At 41.4% G+C, this 22,815-nt stretch overlaps 1 protein-coding gene across 8 annotated transcripts in view; it reads right to left on the reverse strand.

The window, feature by feature from the left end:
* Positions 1–22,815, reverse strand: part of nrxn2b (neurexin 2b) — a 669,808-nt gene that overhangs the window by 347,672 nt on the left and 299,321 nt on the right. For all 8 annotated transcript variants that reach the window (XM_039821634.1, XM_039821632.1, XM_039821630.1 and 5 more), the window contains 2 exons: positions 21,060–21,441; positions 19,070–19,260 (listed from right to left, as the gene is read on the reverse strand). In XM_039821634.1, the coding sequence (XP_039677568.1) occupies positions 19,070–19,260; positions 21,060–21,441 (573 nt within the window). The remainder of the gene's footprint in view (positions 1–19,069; positions 19,261–21,059; positions 21,442–22,815) is intronic.

The raw sequence follows: 22,815 nt of genomic DNA on the forward strand, positions 1-22,815 counted from the left end.
CTCGCAGCATACATTACAGCTTATCCACCTTGATTTTAAATGCAACAGTGTCACTAGGGGATGTTTGCTGCCGAGAGTCCAGCTCCTGATATTTAAAGCCTGCTAGCAGCCAAGTTAGCGTGTGATAAATGCACAATGTCATACCAAACAGTGCTACATGCATGCCTTAAGTCTTATGCATCACCAAGTACATACATTTTAGGTTTTTCTTTTAATTCTAACTTTGAAAGTTCAACCTCAGCTCCTATAGAAACTGTGTAGCCCGAAAATACAGACACTCAGATCATTAAGGACAAAAGAATTCCATATTAACGCCCAATAAAACCAAAATTTTTGATTCCACGGTCATTACAGCATGCACTCATGTATTCTTTCACACCAGGCTTTAAAAATCATAGTTGTGACCGTTTTCCACCAGATTTAGCCAATCTGCCATGTTTGCCCTGTGGGGCATATACATGCTATTTTCCTGGTTTCCACTAAGGGCATTGCTGCTGTATTACGGAGCACTGCAGTGTTTGATGCAATGCATCAAAATCCGTGTTGTTGGTAATCATTGACATATCCCAGACTGTGAACAAAAATCCCCCCAGCATTTAGTATACCGAAAATAAAGTATTGTGTTCAGTAGCATTTTGTAAACAAACAATTGAAGGGTTTAAATTCTGAAAAAGATTGAATATTTAGTAGGGATTATTAGGACTGAAGTTGGTCTAAAGATTAATAACTTTGTAAAAGTGGAAAATAATATGAATATACAATTTAAGGCCATTTATTTTTTATATTTGCTGAAGAAATATACTCCTGCAAGGTTTGTTTTTCCACTTAGGTATCCAATAAATAACACCAAGCGTTTTGAGTGTTTATATGCTGTATCTTGGTGCTCATACTTAATGATCCGGGATATGGATAAGACTGATATTTGACTGCTAAGTGTTTTTGCCATTTATAGTACTTCATCTATGTTTTTCGGCTTACAGTTTCCGAAACCGTTCTAAAGTGGCCAGGTTTGAACGGTTAGTAACCCTTTTCCTCCCAGACAGAAACTGTATGCTGGTCTGGCTCTGCTGTCCCAGCAGTGATGAATGCCTAAGAGCTCAGAGCGATGGACAAGACGGGACCAATTACAGCCTCCCAGGCATCGCCAGAGACCACCACCTCCACATCTCTATGGTTACCATAATGACCTCTCAGGGGCCGAGGGGAGGAGTTGGGATGCTATCATATGGGGCCCTGGTGAGCCGCTGACAGCACAATCTGGAGGAGCACACTGATTTAACATTTGCACTGGAGAATTTTTCAGAGGGTTTTAAAGTGAAATATATTTATATATATATATTTTTTTTACCCTCGACAGTGGTGGAACTATGTATACTTACTAAAGTACAAGTTTGAGGTACTTGTACTTTACTTGAGTCTTTTCTTTTCATGCCACTTTCTACTTCTACTCTGCTACACTTCAGAGAGAAATATTGTACTTTTTACTCCACTACATTCATCTGACAGCTTTAGTTACTAGTTACTTTACGGATTAAGATTTTTGAACACAAAGCATATGTTGTTTATAAAATACAAAACTTTCACTGCGCCACGGGGCGACCCTCTGACTCCGCGCGTGTTAAGACTCCTCCCAATCCCTGAGTGCTTGGTCAGACCCCTGACGCCTTTTACGTGAGACGATCCCCACCCTGTTGGGTCGCACTGAGGACAGTCCGCCCCGGTTGACAGCCGCACCGTGAGCAGGGGGCCCCGTCCCTCCCCGCGGGGAGAGAGGGCGCAGCGAGGGTCCGCCTTGGTTGTTCACACTGCGGCCGCATTGAAAAAAAATCTGACTTGGGTCTGATTCAGGACCACATATGGATTTGGGCCACTTATGCCTGCAGTCTGAACGTAGCCAGTGTGTGAAACCTCATATATCCAGTTTTGCTGATCTGCAAATTTGACCTGTGAGTCATTGAGGAGATGAGTGGATAACCTTAGGACCCACAGTGACCAATCGCACCTTCTTCTGTGATTTCTAGCAAACTGGAGCACTGAAGAATAAGTCTTTTTTTTTTTTTTTATACCTTACAAGTTTACTTTCTTAGATGTGCAATGTGCAAATCCGTGGCTGTTAGATATATTATTCGGTCTGAAAAACTAGCCACTAACAGACAAGAGAAAAGCTCATAGTTTCAATTTCACTGTTTTCATTATATTTGAGTTATCTGCAAGGGGAATGAATTTCATGGGTGTAAGACCCATAACACCCATCTCAGCATCCGCAGAGTGTTTAAAGTGCTTCAGCTTCTGTGGAATGAATAATAATAAAGTTTGGGATTTTTCTATCATGGAAAAAGTTCAGCTATTCATTCTATCAGTACACCTCTAGACCTGTATTTCATCCTTGGCTGTCATTGGCTCCCAAGTGAAGTGATATACATTACCGTGATATACAGTACATTGTTAATGTCCATCATTAGGAAAAGTTTGATCCTGACAATCGGCCATGAATCCACAATGCCTGGTCTCATCCCTAAACAACAATCAGCTCCCTCCTGCCAACTCCCTGGCGAACACAAAGACGACCATTAACTTTCATTAAATGCTCTATTAAGAACCCCTGCCTCTATCTTGAGTCCTCACTCTCTCTACTCTCCGTTGCTCTGTGTTTCGCTCTCATGCTGGCTCTAATTGACAGAGACTGAATGATTGCTGATGAGAAACAAGAACACATGGAAACGCACACGTACACACATGCTGTGGGCTCTGCAAATGAATGGCTGGTAGGCAGTGGTGGTGCGTTATAGGCAGGGGCTAGGACAATGGCAGCCAGCAGGAAGATGCAGGGATTGTCTGATTGCTAATTACAGAGGCGCTCCGATCTGCAAAGACGTCACAACAAGACGATTGGTGGGGTGAATAAATGTTGACGCTGCTTGTGTTTTAATTGCCGATGCTAAATCATGAGTTGTGTAATTACGCATGCAAATGGTATAGCAAGAGATGTTTTGAATCCTGCAAGGGGGAAAAAAAAAGACTGAAGGCAACTAAACCTGTAATTATTTGATACTGGAGTGACAACTTTTTTTTTTACTAACAGGTGCATGCTTGCTCGCTCTCAGTTCTATTGTAACCACAGGTGGTGTGATACATTCGTCAGTGTTGGCAGCAAAGGGAGGGAGACAAATCTGTAAACAGTGTAATTGGAAAAGAATGAGTGAGAAGGCAACATTTAACGATTACAATGAGGAAAAATTGACTGGGTCTGCATACATTTTGCATGCCGTCACCACAATCAAGGTTCTTTCATATCACAAATTAAGTCCTAGTTTGCTTGCGACGAGGATTGTTTCCAAAAGGGTTAATTATCTTGCGCGGCTATAATTATCTTAACTCTTACCCAGCTATAACATGAGCTTCTAATGTTTGTGTTGATCACGCACTAATTACCGTTTTTTGCATTCCTGCATGTTGTATGACAACAAGAGAGAACAAGATCTGTCTAACCTTAGTTAGTTTAATAGAAAATATTTCTGCAACTGTTCATAAGCTATAATTACACAACCATGTGCTGAGCAGTTTGATTCACAATAGGTTATTAGCGGATATAATCATTTCTGAAAATGGTACATAAGGCCATCTAAAACATACTGTAGCTCCAGTCAATAGTTTAATAATCCTTCTCAATCAGCGAGCAAAGGCACTTTTTTATTGAAATGCGTTGGAAAACAAATACCTATAATAATATCCATCCAATAGTGCGTCTTGTCATGCAGTGTCACTAAACTGACAGCAATATCATACTCTTTTCAATGGAATCAAATTGACTGCAAAAGTGGATATTTAGTGTTGTAAGGCAGTGGTTCTCAAACTTTTTCACGTGAAGGACCCCTAAACTGACCCAAACAAGACCAGAGACCCCCCATTTGATAGGAGATTTGCTTTTCGATGTTTTATTACAGGAAGTGTATAACACCCATGACCAAAATAGTGAAGTCTGTCATGTGTTACTTATGGATGGAATTATATTGAAAAAATATAAACAAAATGTAAAAAAAAATGATTTCCCTTTTTGCTGGGGACCCCCTTGAAAACCCTCAAGGATCCCTGGGGGATCCCCAGACCCTACTTTGGGAACCACTGTTGTTGTGGTTTCCAGGGCCGCGATGTGTCCAGCCACCGAATCATGTTTTAATTAACATTAATGTCATAACTCTAAATCACATCACACAGGTTTTGTTTATTTAGTAATAGAGAACAGCGTTTTTATTTGATTTGTTGACTTCCATCAATCCAGTGTTATGTCTAAGCTGCTGCACATGCAGTTAACAAACACCCTGACGCTATGCTTTACAGCATATCTGAAGTCTCTTAGCTGCTCTATAATCGTTTACTGAATAGTGTTGCCTGCTGTAATAAAATTATGCAAGCTGATACTACCCCATCATTTCCCCACAGGGATGTATATCTCCATTAGAGGAAAGAAAAATACCTGAATTCATAATTTCTAAATCAAAACCAGAGAATAAAACAGTTTGCCACGATGACAACGTCTCATTGACCCCAATGCAATCAGTCGGCAAGGAGTCGTTGAGAGAGCTCCGGATATGTGCCAGTGCTTGCCGGTGACACTTTGTGAACGATTGTATAGTGACACAGACAGGCATCATTACACACTTTCATGCTTCCTTTCTCCCTCCACGAAATGTCACTCCGTGTTGAGTGTCCTTTCGCTTTGCCTCTCTCCTTCCCGCTGCACTTAGTTTTTTTCTCACTTTGCCCGGTCACTATCATTTACTCTCCATTTTCCTCATATTTGTGTTCATCTCCCTGCCCTTTCCTTTTTCCACCCTCGCTCTTGGCACTCATAACATCCTCTCCTTGTCTTCCTTTATCTCCCCTTCCTGCACCCTCTCCCTTTGCGGTGCTCGGCTCCACCGTGGTCTACTTTTAAAACTGGCAGAATTTGAATGTACTTTTGAATCGATGAATACTTCAGGTGACACTTTTTGGAGTTGGTCCGCTGAAGCTAAATCGGTAACTGACTGCAGGCTAACAGCTGTTTAAAATGTTACATCTAAATCTAATTTAGTTTCGAACTCCGCTCTCTGGCTTGAAAGTACTGTATGTTAACGACCACCCATCCTCCCCGACGACTCTCTATGCGGTCAGCTGCGTTCTTATACAGCAAATGGTTGGAATGCTTATGAATTACAGTGGTTTAAACACTGGTTTATCTAAAGAGTCCCAATGTTGTGTTAAGTCTGTTCTCAAGTGGACCTTCACGATGGCCTCCGCCATGGTTGTTGTGAGAAATCGTATAATGGAGGAGGGCAGACTTTTTCTCTTATACCCTCTCTTTCTCAATCTTCATAAGATGATGGAGAAGGAGACCTGCGTTTGTGGAAAATAAACAAATGCACCCATGACAAAATCCCATTCATCAGGGGCCCCTGCCAGCTGAGTGCAGGTAATGAGGCCCCAAGGATTTATGACTCATGAGGAACAAAGCCAGTCCCACGCTCTACTAAATAAACCTATGACTGAATGTGGTAAATGTATTTTCGTTATTCTTTTGTGTAAGTTTGAAAATCAAATAACAGTAAGTGGAGGGACAGCGGGGGATCTTATAAACCTTCTGGGGATCAATCCAAGTCACTTTCCAACATTCTTTACTTCAAAACGTTTTCATTTCTCCATTTGTTTTCCTCTATTACCTTTTTCTCACAAACCCTCTTTTATAGCCTTGCATAACAGATTTCTTTTTTTAGTTTGTACTAATAATATTCGTTATTTTTCTTATTTTTTTAAGACACATCTGCCTGGAGAGAGGTTATAAATACATAATTACAGTATGAAAACACAGAGGGTTTAAATGCCATCCTCTTCTGTTTGCATGGAGGAGAATTTCATGAAGTCGATGTGTACAAGATTTGTTAGTTTCCTCATATACAGATATGAACTGCTTTGTTGTTATTAATGTTAAATTGTTCCTATTATGAATTTCACGAACAGCCAGCTAATCCAACAGCCAGTTAAAAATGCGGGAAATGTAATTGCATACGTCAACTGGCAACCAAAACATTCTTTACCAATTATTGGGTGTTTTAAATATAAGAAGCTGACGTATACCATGACACTACGATTACAACAAGTGAACAGATTACCCACTAATAGAGCAGTTGACATAATATACACTCATTAGGACTGCAGCTAATAGTTGTTTTAGTTACTGATTAGTTTTTCGATTAACCGATTATTTGTTTGGCAGTTTTGGGTGATAATTGACTCACGGTATCGATTCATTCATCATTAGAGCCAGATACTAGCTAGCTAGCGCTAGCTACAAAGGTTAGCCTCATTTTTTTGTTGGATTTGCGAGATCTCGCAAATAAAACTTGATATCTCACAAAACATAGTCAAGATCTCGCAAAAGTATAGTCAGTGTTTGTCCCCAGTACAGTTCACTTTTTTTATTTTCCTTGGTTGTTTTTTTTTCTTCCTCCATGTCACTTCCGGGGCTCCATACATATTATCATCATATTGCCGTTTATTTATGTAACACATTTTCTTTTCTTTATTTTATTCAGAGGAGTTATTTGACTTTGACTAAGTCAAGTCTGCAGAGCGGTTATAACAGAGAGCAAACGGTGCGTCAAAGAAACGCCATCTCTATCTCAGCTCCACCTCCAGTGAGCAAGCTGGCTCTCTGATGAAAGGCAGAGATGAAGCGTCAGAAAGGAGACTGGAGGGTGGGAAAATGGCCAAAGCTCTGAGTAATGCCAAAGTAAATTGTAATGTAAGACAGGTCAGTGGGAGAGGAAAAAGGCTAAAACACACTGCTCTATTGCAGCACTCAAGCTACCAAGCCCATTATTTATTGAGAGAGCACTGACACTGAGCAGAAAAATAGAGGGGATAGAAAAGGACATGGGAGGGAAATGAATAAAAAAGACAAAAAAAAAAAAGTGTGGAAGACAAGGACCTATATATTTAGGATGAGTTAAAACTACGACTTGACACGACATTTGCTGTTGCCGTATTGACTCACTTATAAACAACGCTCAGTTGACAACACAGCAAGCGACTATAATTAAGATGTGGTTTATTAAAAACGTTTTACGGTGCCTGGGTAGCTCACCTGGTAGAGTGCGCGCCCATGTATAGAGGTTTACTCCTCGACGCAGCGGCCACAGGTTCGACTCTGACCTGTGCCCCTTTGCTGCATGTCATTCCCCCATCATTTTAAAAATATTTTTATTACATTTTTTATTTGATAATGATCTAAGTTATATAACTGGCTTTAAAATGTGTATCTATTGTGGAACTATGTCTGATAATGGTGATTAAACGTTGATTGATTAATAGTTAAGAAGAGCTGTTTACATTAATAATAATGAGGAAGATAAGGCAGCATCACCACCTGTGCTGATGATGTAGATTACGATATATTAATGGTGCCATGTGGATGAACTCCACGTCTCTCCCAAACTGCTTTCACTGTCTCCACGCTGCTCACGCTTCCACTGCAGAGGTGCCATGCAGGAGCATGAAGAAAGCAGACATTTATACTTTCTGACGTGGAGTGCAAATCCAGTTATGCTGCATGTGATTTGTTTAGTTATTATTATGCAAATGGTTACAGGCGCAGCTCTGGCAGATCTTTATTACATTGCCTCTTCTCGCTCTGCCATTCACAGTCCTACACCTGGTGCAGACGGAAGCAGAGGTAAGGAGGAAACTGAATAAAGCACACGTGGTGTACACACAAAAGCAGACACAAACTCAAACTGACATGGCTCACGTCTTTTCCCAACAACATCAGATTTCAGCGGAAGCCTCACTTCCAACACTCTCACCCTAACGAGTCTCAAGGGAACACTCCTGTACGAATGAAAAACAATTATTCTAAACAATTTCAATAAATCTGTTTGATTTCAAAAGTCTACCAGTGTGACTTTTTCTTGATGCTACGGATATGCCTGATTACTTTTAAGATACCGCCCCTTGTTTCAAGAGAAATCTTTGAGCAAGGAAGTGCATTGTATCGGCCATATTACAAGTATTTTATTGGGAATATTAAAATAGCAGAACCCTGTTTTTCCATGTCGGATTCTCATTGCGTTGCATAAACCATGGGGGGAAAACACCACAAAACATCTTGGAATAAAAGCCACATTTTAGCAGTGTGCATGTAGCCGAGGTGCTCCGCAATGTGTGTGAAAGCGATGGGCTCAGACTTCAATGAAATAAACATGGCCCCATCATATGCCTCTTTAAGCCTTCATATCTTTGTCATAACAGACCATAAAACTGCCAGAACACAGTAGAAGTGAAAGTAGCCGTTGGTAAACATATCTTTAAGGAAAAGAAGTCTTTGTATTTAAGACAGAGCCATTCAAGGTCTTTTTTCCACTGACTTGAATACAGGGGGTTCATGGAACTAGCACCTAGTGGCCATTACAGTAGCATTTGGTTGGAACACATTCACAATTGGAGGTGTTTTTCTGCTTGGACTTCTGACAGCTTAATTAGACCTTGAAGCACTTTAACACGTGTAGCCCTTTGAGCTACAACTGCATACTCTGTCCAAGATTACGAGGTCAAGAGCATTTATAAAGAAACATTTGTAATCAGCGTAAAGCAGTTGCAGTGTTTTGCCTCCAGATGCAAATTATTTTCTGTGCTTCTTTTCATGGGGGCTGAAGTAGAAATGAATAGGATTTAAATGTTCACGTCTGGACAATCACATCTCCGCCTTGTCCTTCACTCCGTAGATCTGCACTGTCTGTCCAGAGCTGCTGATTTTAAAAGGCATTTCACTCTGACGTGGCGTTACGTAGGAGGGTGATAATAATCAATCAATCAATCAATCAATCAAGAAGCAAAACAGAGGGAGAAGAGAGATGCATTCTTCTTACATAATGGAGTAGACCCTGGCATTATAGGAATGACATTTCCTCTCCATAAGTACAATGGAAGGACAGGAAAACCCTCAGGATGTAATAATCCATGTATATTGTCACAGGATGAACAGACTATGCTTGAAGTCCTCTCTGACACAGGCTCACTTTGATAAGTGAAAATGTGAATGAATTGGTGACAGTTTACTCAGGAGGACAGATGCTGCGTTCATGCCACCTCGGAATAACAGGGACCGCCCCCGTGGTTACGTTGTTTTTCCGACTGGCAGCGTTCACGTGGTCGGGATCGTCGGGATGCGTGTTCTTTTTCTGTTATATTGGCGTTTGGCATAATAGCTTTTTGCATGACTGCCACCAACAGTTGGCCGTAACCTAGAGCATCAGGTGTGTGAAAACATGGAGGCCACAATAACAGAAGATTCTCTGCTGTTTTCTTATGCGAGCATCCAAACAGCACATCGCCAGGTGTTTGTTTGTGTTATCTGCAGGACAACGAACGGGAAAAGACACGGATAATGTGTTTATGAATAATATTAAACATATTATGTCTGTGTATGTTTCTTGGCAGAGGCATTTGTCCACAATAAACAGTTTATTATCATTGGAATATGTTCAGTGCACCAAAGTGGCCTCCATCAAACGTCAGTTGTCAACAAGGCGTCACCAACTGGGAAACTTGGGTATCAAAATCCAGCCCGAGTTTCCCACCTCTGATTCCCACAGGACGTTACGTGAATGGTGACGTTTTCACTTGGAAAAACGTTTTTCCGATGTCCATGAACGCACGGAGAGGCTTGCACAGGGGTACTGACGATTGGCGACGAGAAACTGAAGGGAACCAGTGTTGCCCTGACAATAGCACCTGACAGAAACAGCAGAGGTGTCAGGGTTCTAAGAGGTTAAAGTTGCCTTCCTTTTATCTGAGAATGTGTGTATAATCACCCTTTTACTAAACGCTACAGTGTCCTTGAGCCACTGAATCCCTAGCAGCTGCAGAGCGGCCGTTAATATTGCTTATCTTGATCCTCTTCTAAAGAAGGGTAAGCATAAGAAAAATCCCGCTTTCACAGAGGGGTAGCAAGGGGCAAATTATCTATGTAGTATGGCATTAACATTTAGATTATATTATATTATAGACCAACTCCAAAATAAGGCAAAGGAGGTGGAAGCTGCTGATGGACACCAGCAGGAGACGCTATTAGTCTTGCATTGAAAAAAGTTAAAATGGTTGAAGGGGTACTAGCCAGTGTGTTTTAGAGTGTATGGTTTATGGTCAATTTGTGTATGGCCATTACCATGGAAAATGATCATATCATTCACAAACACAAGCACAATGCGACTCAGAAATGATCTAGACGTTACCCGGCGGAGCTGTATGTGAGAACACAAATATTAAACAGTCTTTGCCCTGCCAGTTCCTTGTACAAAGTCTGTGTAATGTCCGTTTGAACCCATGTGTGAATAGAGCGGCTCAGAATTCACACCGAGTCAGTGGGCGTGTTGATGATGTTTCTATCAAGCGGATGGCACTACACTGGGAGAAAACAAAGATCGGAGGGTGAAGAAGGGGGATTTACACAAAGACGCCAACAAAAATGTCTAAATGGAGAGGCACCGACTTGCGGAAACTTCTATCGATAAGTGTCCTGCCCCTGCACTCTCTGCCCAGGCACCAGCCCTCGACGAAACCAACAGTAAGTGATAACGTGTCTGAGACTGACGTGCTAAGGGGCAGCCCCAGACAATGTCCAGACCTGATTCTGCGGAAATTTTTTCGGCGTTGATATGAGAAAACGGCTTGAGACGTCACTGATCCAAACGTGCCACTCATCTGGGTCGGGAGGTCAGATATGCCTAAGGATCTTTACATCTGGAGCGTCAACCAATTCTGTGTGAAGATAAATAGCTGGTAAAGAGTTAGATAAAAAAAATAAATAAAGTGTGACTCTGGGTTGTAGATGTATACAGTACACTCGATGAGCTGCCTTTGACCAAAGCACTTAACCCACCACTGCTCCACTGAAGTTGTTTACCGGCTATACACTCAGCAGGTAATAGGCACGTTGAATATATGTACCTCTCCAATGTTCTCACTACAAAGACAGAAACACATTTGCATTATTTGCCTATAAAGAAAGGCTTCCATTTGGTGCTATTTCTCTGTTGTACCTGTACAACACAAAGTATTTTCCAGAGGGACATTTCACCAAATACGGATTACACTAACGCTGATTTTTGAAGTAAATGTCAACCTTGCATGAGTCTGGTGTCACAGAGTAGTTGGTGTTAACACAGGAAGTGGTACAATCCAGGATTAGATAATGAACTAGTTTAGCTTAGTTTGTGGATCAAACGGCCAATCTCAATTTCTTCGCTGGCAAGAACAGAGCTTGTTAAAAAAGTATGTACCCGTTTGTCTTTCTCTCCTCTTCTCTCTCTCTCTCTCTCTCTCTCTCTATCTCTCTCTCGCCAAACATCTCCTCCATATTGTGTTTCAATTTGTTCTGCTTCAGAAAAAAAAAATGGAACATATTCAATGCCATCATTTTACAATTCCACGCAAGTATGCCTCATTAGAAAGCATCTTCAAAAGGAAGGGACAGGCACTGCCTGAATATTGCACGCCAAATTATTTCTCCTTCCTGCATTTCATCAAGCTGAAAAACTTTCCATTAGATTTGTGCTACTGTTGTTATCCCTCATTAACCATAACGGCATTTAATAATGACATTAATATATTTGACATTGTCATGTTGCTTGCATAGTAAAAGCATGCTTGTGTTTACTTCCTATTCCACATGACCAACACGGTTTAATTCAATGTCAGTGTTTTAAGAAGATGCAAGATGCAAACCAAACAGTATTCCAACACTAAAACATGCAGTGTTGTGTTGTGTTTGTTAGACTAACTTTGATAATGTGTTGCTCCAGTTGTAAGAATTTGTGCGTTATGGTTGTGGCCTAGGAAAGATCAATCACCGATTTCCAACATAAATAATTCTGCCCAAAATTTAGAAAAACTACATAACTGGGATTTTAATTTGTAATGCCATTATAAGTTCTGTACAGTACAATGCTGGTGTTGCTATGTTAATAATGCAACAGTGACTAAAAGTGTGAATTCTAAGACAGTAGTAATAAGTAAGCAGTAAGACGAGTGCTTAGGGACCGTCTATAAACTACAACAACGACACAAAAATATGTATTAATTTAATGATTAAATAAGGTAGTGTCTGCAAACTTACCTCAATTATAACTTGTCTTCTGCTAGTTGTACTACAGCACTTACTTTAAAAAAAATATTTGGAGACACTACCTTATTTAATCATTAAATTAATAAATATTTTTGTGTCGGTGTTGTAGTTTATTTTCAAAGAAAAGTTATCCCTGTGGTAACTTTTCTGACACCTCCTGCTTAAAACCCAAAAAGTCAGAAGGATTGTGAGGCCCCGCTTTCACGGTCTGTATTCATACTGAAAATCAAGATCAAGCGAGCTTTTTTTTCTAAGTTTTTCGACCGAGGAAGGGGAGAGGAAGCGGTAAAGGGTCAACCGCTTCTGCATTTTCTCCCCCTTCTCCGGTCTAAAACCTTAAGCTTTTTCGGTGCCCCTGGAGCACAGTCATCACTCAATGTGCTTATGGGCCTTCTAATATTCATTCATGTTATCTGATAAACAATACTGACATCTGTTTATTAACTGGCCCCTGCCCTCCTGTCATTTTGCAAAAGGGGCCGCCGGGCAAAGCATATCCTCAATGGTTTTAATCAGAGGACATTCACTAATTAACATGAAGTAACCTTGGATTAAGGTGCTATGTGTAACATTAATGATCAATATATCAGTGTTAATTAATTGTGATACCTTTGGCATGAATAGCATGAACAAATGGAGACGAGTGGCCTCTGTCCACCCCAAGTAGTACTACCGATACGGGCGTTCCTCATAATAAAGACGTATCATTTAAACCCTATTGCTTTCTGTCACAAAGAGTATGCTGCTAATTGGTCCTGCTATCTTCCCCAGAGGAGGCTGCTTGTCTTCTGGGTGATGGTTTTGTTTATTTTTTGGTAATTATACCGAAGCCTCGAAACCAACATGGTAATTATGAATGTTAAAATGCAAAAAGTAACACCTGGCAACCATGAAATCCAATATTTGTAAAACACTGCTGTTGACAGTTGAAACATTTCACACCATTAATGCAAAAATAATGCAACCAATCTCCCCCACCAGGTCCATGTGGCAAAATATCAAAAGGCACTACTAACACAGGCCAAGCAGCCCTCACAATATGAAGCATCAATCGACGGGCTGCTGCTGCTGCTGACACGTTCCCGCAGAGGTGGAGGGGATGGGTTTGACGAAAGAAATCTCTCCTTTGCTAAGGAATGTATTCATTGATAATTAGCTACATTTTACTGGAGCAAAGTAGCGCCTGGGGAGGAGTGTTAACTGACAATTTACACTGTATAGGATCCCCATTGTTGAACATCTTGGGCAATCATTAGATCGCCAAATCAAAAATCCTGCAGCTAAGATTCCAAGACAGATATTGTACATTCAATTTGTTACCTTCCTCTGATTGATCGCTAACCTGTCTATAACAGACATAATCTCATGCTGAATATTACTAGGAAAGGGGCATAATAGATACTTAGGCTTTGAATGGAATCAATGCATTTTTCAAGGAAATGTAACACGTATGACATGGCAGATGCAAGTTAGTTTTCATGTGGCATTCTGAGCTTTAAAAACGCGGTTTTACATGGTCTTTTTATTCCATCCGTGAGTATTTGAATAGAAGAAGCTCCCCTCTCACTGCCCTGTAAGTAACAGAGCGTCCAAAAAAATTTGTTCTGACCAAAGTGAGAACAAATTGTTCCGACCAAGCTGTCCTAGTTTGATAATGATGTACTATGCTAGTGAAACATATGGACTAAGGAACACTCTCTCTCTCCCTCCACTCCTTTTATAGAACAACACTGAGTTTTAGTCTGCTACGACTACGGCTGCAGTCACATCTGCTGGTGTTTCTGCCGTGTCGTATTTTCCATATCCAAATTAAAGCTTTAGTGCGTAACTTTTTGATATTAATGAACGTCCGTTACAACCATGCCATTGCCAAGTAAGTTGATCCAAAGCTAATTAAGACGTTGAGCTCCACACAAATCTCTCTGGATTTCTCAGTAGGACTATATTCAGAAGATTGTGGCGTCCGGTGACTTTCCCGCGCAGAAGCTCGAGTGAAGATAATGACCTCTTCTGAAGAGTCCAGCAGGTTTTTTTAATCCTCCGTGTCCTCCTTGGCTACTAGCAACTGCGTGGAGGAGGGGCGGGGCTGCGTGCGCGATCACGGAAGGCTTGTATCATGTGGACACGCCGACAGTTTTGTTGTCTTTACTTAGAATTCCTCATGGGGAGACAGAAACTACCCACTATAGCTTTAAGAAGCACAAATTCCAAGTATCAAAGATATGTACTCACTGTTTGGTACTAAATAGTGTTATCATATTCAGCTTTTTATGATGTATTGTATTTTCTACCGAAAGGGTTTTTTCTGTATTATCATGTTTTACCATCACATTGCAAAGCGTTGCTGGCATATTTGATAAGGATCCTTTATACCGTGTTGCACGGTACAATAAACAAGACTATTACATGGCAATATGACATTAAGTTGCTATCACTGTGTTCTGCAGGTTGTCAACAGGATGAGGAATGCATATCTTCTGTGTGTATGTTTAACAAGTCTTCTTCTGAGACTGGCATTCACTATACAAAACTTGATCCACTCAGTGCCATCCTCGGGGACTGTGTGTGTTGTTCCCCTCACCATACTTTAGCTGACAAAGAGGGATGCCTTGAAGATTTTTTTTTGCCTGTACAAAAACAAAACGAAGGAAGACAAGGAGCGCAAAACCCATTTTTCCCATTTTCTCTGGGCAATTACACAGATAAAGCTTGGAAAATTGTTTTTTTTTTTTTTTTGAAATGCAGGCAGAAATGGTGGTTCAAACAGAGCAAAGAGATTGTGAGAAATGGCTTATTGTTGCCATTTCTTGTGTTTGATCCGTAAACACTTTGTGCGTGACTGCTGAACAGTCAGAAAAGCGTACACAAATGTAAGAGGGAAACAAAATTCTGCCCATCATATTTAAAGTGCCCATATTATGTTCATTTTCAGGTTCATAATTGTATTTTGAGGTTGTACCAGAATAGGTTTAAATGGTTTAATTTTCAAGAAATACCATATTTTTGTTGTACTGCACATTGCTGCAGCTCCTCTTTTGACCCTGTGTGTTCAGGTCTCTGTCTTTAGCTACAGAGTGAGACATCTCACTTCTGTACCATCTTTTTTGGGAGTCACAAATGCGCAGTACCTAGGTAAGGATCACATCAGATAGCCGTTTGTTTCTACAACTTTGGTTAGTACAAGGCAGGATTAGCCAGGAGACTTCTTCTAAACGAGGGCTCACTTCCAACTTTGCGTGGAATACCTGCAGAACAGGGACATGGAAGTAGTTCTTTTGTAGATTATGGTGAACTAGTGTGTGCTGTAGCAGTGTTTTGCTATTGAGAACGAGCTGGCCACCTTGTCTCGGCTACTGACGTAGAAAGCCCTGCAGATTTTAAACAGCTCACCCGGAGACTGAAGGCAGAAGACATTAAGAAACCGTATCTCACTCACTTTTTCCAAGTTTGTATGCGTGTGGAAGCACCAGACACACAAAATAACACCCAAAATCCCAGAAAAAGTGATTTTTTTCATAATATGGGCACTTTAATAGAACATTTGTCCATGTATTTGTCAAGAGTCTTTCTACACTTACACACATGTTTAGGCCTGGTGCTTTGCTCTAGGGCAGGGGTCACCAACCTTTTTGAAACTGAGAGCTACTTCATGGGTATTGAGTCATATGAAGGGCTACCAGTTTGATACACTCTTCTTAAATAACAAATGTGCTCAGTTTGCCTTAAGTTATATATGATTATAAATGATTAATGATACATACTCATCTATGTGAAGACACTGATCATGTTAATGATTTCTCACAATAATTATCAACAATGACTTAAACAGGTGGGAAACAGATAATATCAATATTCAATTTTCATTTTTAGGACATGGCCTGAGGGCTACTCATGTGGTCCTTGGGGGCTACCTGGTGCCCGCGGGCACCGTGTTGGTGACCCCTGCTCTAGGGTGTGAGGGCACTACAGTGTTGGAGCTGTGCATGATATTTTGGGAACGTGACCGTTCCCATGCCCAATTAGATGAGGGAATTGAGGATAGAGACATCTTAACCCCCGCTAAAGCGAGATTTACAACCATTATTTTCCCCACTAGCACCGCGAGTTGTTCAGATAAAGAAAAGGAACCCTGAAAATGAAGACATTTCCAAGTGGCTCACAGATTATTAACACAGATGGAGGGTTACTCCCCAGCCATGTATACTGTGTTGATTGGGCACTGAGAAGGCAAACATGGCTGCCTTCTGTTTCATTTGTGAGACAAATCATTCAACGGGGTGTCTGTGCAATAGAATATGCAAATGGAACCCTTGTGGCTTTGTGGCGGACAGCTGAGCGATCTCGTCGACGCACGCTTGTTTGGTGGTGTTTCATAAGAAGGAGGTACAATTTTCTGTTAATCACCCATGCTCAGTGAGGGAATGCTATCATCAGTTGTATTGCTTGGAGAACGCTGCTTGTCCCAATAATGGGAAAACAGATTATGTTTACATGTTGTAAACTGCAATGACAGCTGAGGGTGTGTGTCTTGTTTGCGGGTGGGGGGGGGAGGGGGTTGGTTTGCTATGAAGCACTTGTGCTTGATTAGAAAGGACACAGCTCAGCGGGTTTGCATATGGTGGGAGAGTTTAAGGGACAGGGGTGGGCGGGGGGATGACGTTGGATAACGGTCCTGGTTAAGAAGCCAACTTCCTATAAGTCTCGGAGTTGATCGACAGCAGTTTCTGCCACAGCCTAGACAGAAGCAATCGATCAAAAAGAAAACCCTCCTAATTACCGACATCAATTACTACATTAACTGAAAGAGATCACAAGAGTAGATATGCCGCAAAGAGTGCATGGATGCACAGGAGGTTAGTTTTATCTATAAATCACACAATGTGTAATGAATACATATTGCACTGCAGCTTGCTATATTCAAAAACCTTGAAAGCAAGCATTCATCATATCTAGTAATTACTGATTTCTTAATTGACATCGCAGTCTTGCGAAATGAGCGCACAAATAATGATAATTTGCTTTCTCCAAAGCACATGTGACGATAATATAATCTGCCATGTGCGTGATGCACTTTATTTGTATTTCACCATGCAATGCAGTGAGATCAGGCTGCTAACTACATGTCTCACTGCTAAAACCACCACAGCTAATTGTACACTTTTCAGTCCTTGTGTCTCCGGCTTATAAAAGCTTGTTTTGTCTTCAGTACCCTTGTCTGTAACCCAGTGTAGGGACACTGGCATAGTGCCATTACTCTATAACCCCCCCCCCTACGATAATCCTTTTTTTCAACTGCACTATGCACACCCCAAAGGACAAAACTGAAAAAAGTCAGTCAATAAATCATGCCTTCCCAAAAAAAAAAAAGCTTGTGGCTCCTGTTTGATCTTTTGACTTCTCACATCCTTCAGTGGCCCCAGGGGCTCATCCTGACTTCTGATGTGTCTTGCATAACAACCCCCCAGTAGCCTCAAGAGCACTCCACACTCTGGGACATGGCACAGACAAAATCAAAGTGAATCATTCAGAGCTAATCTTAATATTACTACAAACAGACACTTGAAACAGTTCAGAGTTGTTAAAATCGCTTCACACTGTCCACTCTCAACATCCTTGGGTCTTTCTTCCAAGTAGCTCTTTCTTTTTGACTTTTGACTTTTATTCTATTGCTGTCACTCTCAGGCTTCCAAATAACACATCAGAAAACCGGACTTCTGAGGTCTAAAGCTTACAATTACCTGAGCCTCCAGCCCCAGTCTCCCAGCACACCAGAGATACCTGCTCACTTTTAAGTGCCTTGTAACCGCGGCTATTATTTCAAGACGGTTCACGCGGGCAGGGTATTTTAAAGTCATAGAAGGTAAAGCTGTCTCCATCAAAAGATAGTCATCATATTGCGGGTAAAAGTCAAGTGTACCCAACAGTGACGGTGGAAACAAGTGAAGAAAAAAAAAAGAACAAAGCTGAAGGAAGGATGAAGTGATAAGCCGTTATTGTTTTATGGCATGATTCTTTGTTTTCAACTTCTGTGATGTTGGATTAAGGTCATATTGGGGTACCAATTGGTAAAGGATATAGCTCTTATATTGCCCTGTTCCTGTAAATCCAACCATCTGTTGAAAGAGGGGATGGGGAGGGGCGGACGACATATTTCAAGGTGAAGAGGATAGGCGATCACAGATGCTGTGCTCGCATATATATATATATATATATATATATATATATATATATATATATATATATATATATATATATATTCTCAAGCAAGCACATGCAATTTCTGTAAGCCTAGGATATTCCGAGTCATTTTTGTGAGGTACACACATTCCTACACTGTGGCCGAGGCTGCCGTACAAGGTGGCACCTGCTCATCAGATAAACACTCACACACATTTACACTCCAATGGCGCAGCATCGGGGCCAACTCTGGGTTTCAGTGTCTTGCCCAAGGACACTTCGACATGGGACTGCAGGGCCAGGGATCGAACCCCTGACCTTCCGATTGGCCGGCGTCAGCTCTAACACTGAGCCACAGCCGCCCAGAGGTATGCATGAAGAAAAAACATGCCTCACAAAAACACCAAGGTAGAATTGTGCTCTGTGCATTAAAAGCAAAGATAATTATAATATTTTGCTACGACAGATGTGTTATTTAAGGACAAAAGTTTGACAAACACTCCACTACAAAAAGTAAACCAACAGATGTACAGTGTGGACCTATTCCAAAGGCCACTGTGATCCTGAAAAGCGGCTCGAATTTAGATGGATTTGAGCTGGCATGTGTTCATGGCCACCTTCCAACAACACTTAAGGTACAGACCAAGGATGACACAGGAATAGTTATTTCCTGTCAGTGGTAATGTTTTCGGGGAAGAATGTATCACTGCAAGCTGGACGGCCTGATGTTACCTTTGAGGTCCAGGTTGCGGGCTCCATTGGAGTGCTGCGTAACGGTGCGTGAGTCGATCTTGAGTGTGTGTACGTTGTTGGCGTCCCGGGACACCACCACGTTGTGCCACTGGTTGTCATTGAGGGGCTTGTCCGAGTTGCCCTTCATCAGCGACGGCCCGTTGCCGAGATCGAAGACGTAGTGGACGTATCTGTGCAGACAGATGTCAGAGTAGAGCGAGTGTGTGAGTGTGTTTGTCTGGCCGTTATTACAAAGCTAATGCAATAACTGCTCCTGAAGGAAAGGAAATCAAAATCATTTCTGCGCAAACGGGGACAAGCACCAGTACTAGTTAGAATTCAAACTGTGTTTTCTCATCGCAACAACACTCTCCTACTTTGTCTCCAATGTCCCGATCCTGTTCTCTATCTAAGAATATATTTTTGAAGTAAATAATGTTACCAGTTTGTATGGCTGCACATGAGGCCTGGGATTTATTTACGAACTGGTTTGACATGTAAATATAGAAACCTGTTTTTGTCTAAAAGCCCTTGTTTGCCCAAAGGCAGACGAGGTGGCACGGTGCCCCCGTTCACACAAATATGGCTGTCTTTTGTGTTTTGGGTTAAGGCTATTGTGGCTGTTTCATTCAAGGTGTGTGTGTGTTTTTTTTTTCTACCTCCATTCCAATTCCTTTATGTAGCCTCTTGTCTTTGTGTGGCAGAGGCAGCTCAGGCTTTGTGTTGTAACATTGCTGACAATAGAGCACAAGAGGAATAGAGATACACAAGGAAAAGCCTCTTTTTGATACTCTAATTAGGAACAGCTTTTAGGGTGATACAATTGACAATTCGAACCAGTTTATTTCTGGTTTGTGCTGGCTTCTAGCTTATAGAAAATGTTGCCAAATACTTTGCCGGTCAGAGAAATACATTGTGCTCACAGTTATGCATTAACAGTTATCAGTTAATGGAGTGTAAAATAAACTACTTTCTGTTTCCCAGCAGTATGTGCAGCTTTCAGCTGAGCTTTAAACTTTTAAGGACGACGGATTATGATAACTTGCACTAAAATCACTTTTATCCAGCCGGCCCTGATTCAAAGCAGCATTAAGTGACCCGCAGATCTGAGTTTACTTTGAGAGGCAAAAGCTGTGTTTCATACTTTTTATCACATAGTACAGTATATACTTTTGTTGCCAAGAACATACATTTGTGCAGTGATCAACTGACAATCCACCGGACTCCTCACTGTATTTCACACAGTGTGCAATAGGGCTGGGTTTCGGTACCTTTAAAAGGTATAGACCGAAATAAGCCAGTGTCAAACTTTTCCAGTCAAACGATAGCTGCATTCCATCCATTTTGTACCCAGATCGAGAAATAGTTCCCTAATTGTATGGTTTTGCTCACAGCCAATCACCGCAAGCGTTCTTCGATTAAATGCAGCGTGTGATTGGCCCACTATCTATACAGTCACACAGTGGTGTGGCGAAGTCGAGCGCATTTGAACATTTTCAAAATGTACAGTATTTGTGTACAAATCATTTGGATGGGCAGGAGTGGTGACGGCATTTTACGCAATTGAACGCTTCCATTCACATGATGGGTATCGAATGAAGTAGACTTTTTTTCCCATCAAATTAAGTACTGGTATTGGTATCACTTTAAGGGTTCTGGTACTGGTATTGTTATTTTCAAAATGATACCCAGCCCTAGTGTATGAAATGCGTTCAATTTAGCCAGAAATGGGCTGGTTCGCTTTGCGAAGTGCAAAACTGACTTTCAGTACAAAAAGGGCTGAGGCTTTCATGTTTTCTGTCAATGGCAGATTGGAGAAGAAGAAAAAGCCCAACTGAGAAGTTGCTTAAAATGTATTGTCATCACTGAAGCCAAACACAAAGGGAATTGTGGAAAAAAAAGTAAATCTTTTGTGACAGTCGGAAGCAGAGTTTTCGTGGAGCTGTAACCTTTAATGTTCATTAATTAACTGAAATCACACGGGACTCACCCCTTCACCAGTTCCACGACAATAAAGTCACTCCCGTCTCCAGAGTTGAAGAGCATCAGGCCGTCCGGCGTGGTGGTTTTAAACTGAAAGAAGAGGTGCATGGAGGCGTAAGCTTGCAAAGTGGCTAGCGCTAAGTAGCTTCCTTTCGTTCGAAATGTCACCGGATCTGCAATGATGTGACGCATGCCAAAGCGGGCGTTCAGTTCGCAGTAGGAGATGTCCCCATTTTTGCACTGGTCTAGGTAGGGCACCCCGTTGAAGGTCAGGCCCTGGAGGTGGCCAATGAAGTGTGAGGGCACCACAGATATGAAGCGTCGCTCGGTCATGATGCCCGTCTCGATGTTGTGGAACTCGAGACGTGTGTGGGCACCAGTCATCTGGCCTGAAATGGTGGAAGGTACAGAGAAAAAAAAAAAAAAAAAAAGCTTTTACTCAGAACAGAAATGGTAGCACATGTTCTCCTTTAGGCAGCATAAGGCATCCTGGGAAAATGTTAAGGATTATGTCACACTGTGACACTGAGAAAGGATTATAACCATTTTAAGCAGACACGTTAAATACGTTTTCAAGCGCCATACGTCAAACTTCTAGAGCTTTATACTTTCTGCGGAAATTGTACGTCAAACTTAAGGTTATCGTGAAATATTAACATGCAATGAACTGTAAAGCAATGCATTGCAACTCTAAATTCCTTTATCTGCTATAGTAATTTAGTGATAAGCACATATATTATATGATTTTGGCAAATCTCTATTATGCTGATTAGATCTCAAATTGATTTTAGTTACTTGCGAAAACAGTGTGTGTACAGTATATGGTTTTATTGTATAGGCGCACAAAGGTTGAGCCTATTTATCTAACCTGCTGTGAAGGTAATTATACAAGCATAGCATTGCAGAAAATCTCTTGTTACTGCTCTGCATGCCACAATTTATATTATGTTTACTGGGAGATGTGGAGTAATGAGCTTGGCAAGCTGCCGATTATAATGCCTTCCCTGCTAAAGCCTGGCCAGCCCTGCAAGGACTCCCTGGGCGCTTCTTCTTTTTCCTGTCCCATGAAGCAGTTTGTGAACCAGTCAGAACTCAGCAGGGTCATTCCTCGCTTCTGGCCTAAACGTGCCCACTCTCCTTCCTTCATCTAGCGAACACCTTTTTCTCACCTCTTCCCTGCCATCCTTTTCGCCTGAGGCCACAATACTGCGAGTGCCCGTGACTCCACCGCGTTTCTTGAACTTTCATCCTTCTCTTGCCATTTTCCTAGAAGTTGGCAAAAACCTGTACCGCCGTACTTTGTACACAGTTGCTCGCTCACGGTATATGCTTAAAATAACATCTTCCTCTTTAATTTAATTTTGTCTAAATTACACACACGTAATCCTTTCAGCTCTTTATAGTATACGTGCATGGGTTTGCAGGGGATGATCTCGTTTACCATGTCCAGTCTTAAATGAGGCATACTGAGTGAAGGTGGGTAAGATTGTGCCCATATTAAGGTTTACTCACCAATACGTAATGATTTTTAGCTCACACCACTCTCCCTAAAGATCAGTTTAATAAGAAATTAATACCACCTCCATGTCTGATTTATTGTCATCATAATTAGTCACCTTCTGCTTTCAAATGAGTCGTTTTAATGAGAAATGGCAAAACAGTTGACTTTCTGTGGGTGGATGCGTTATTGTGGAGTACTACATGCAGATTTGTGACCACATCCTCACACTCACTATGGTGTCATTCACTGCCTCTCGCCCCAA

This window comes from Perca fluviatilis, chromosome 14, assembly GCF_010015445.1.
Source record: "Perca fluviatilis chromosome 14, GENO_Pfluv_1.0, whole genome shotgun sequence".
Lineage (NCBI taxonomy): Eukaryota > Metazoa > Chordata > Actinopteri > Perciformes > Percidae > Perca > Perca fluviatilis.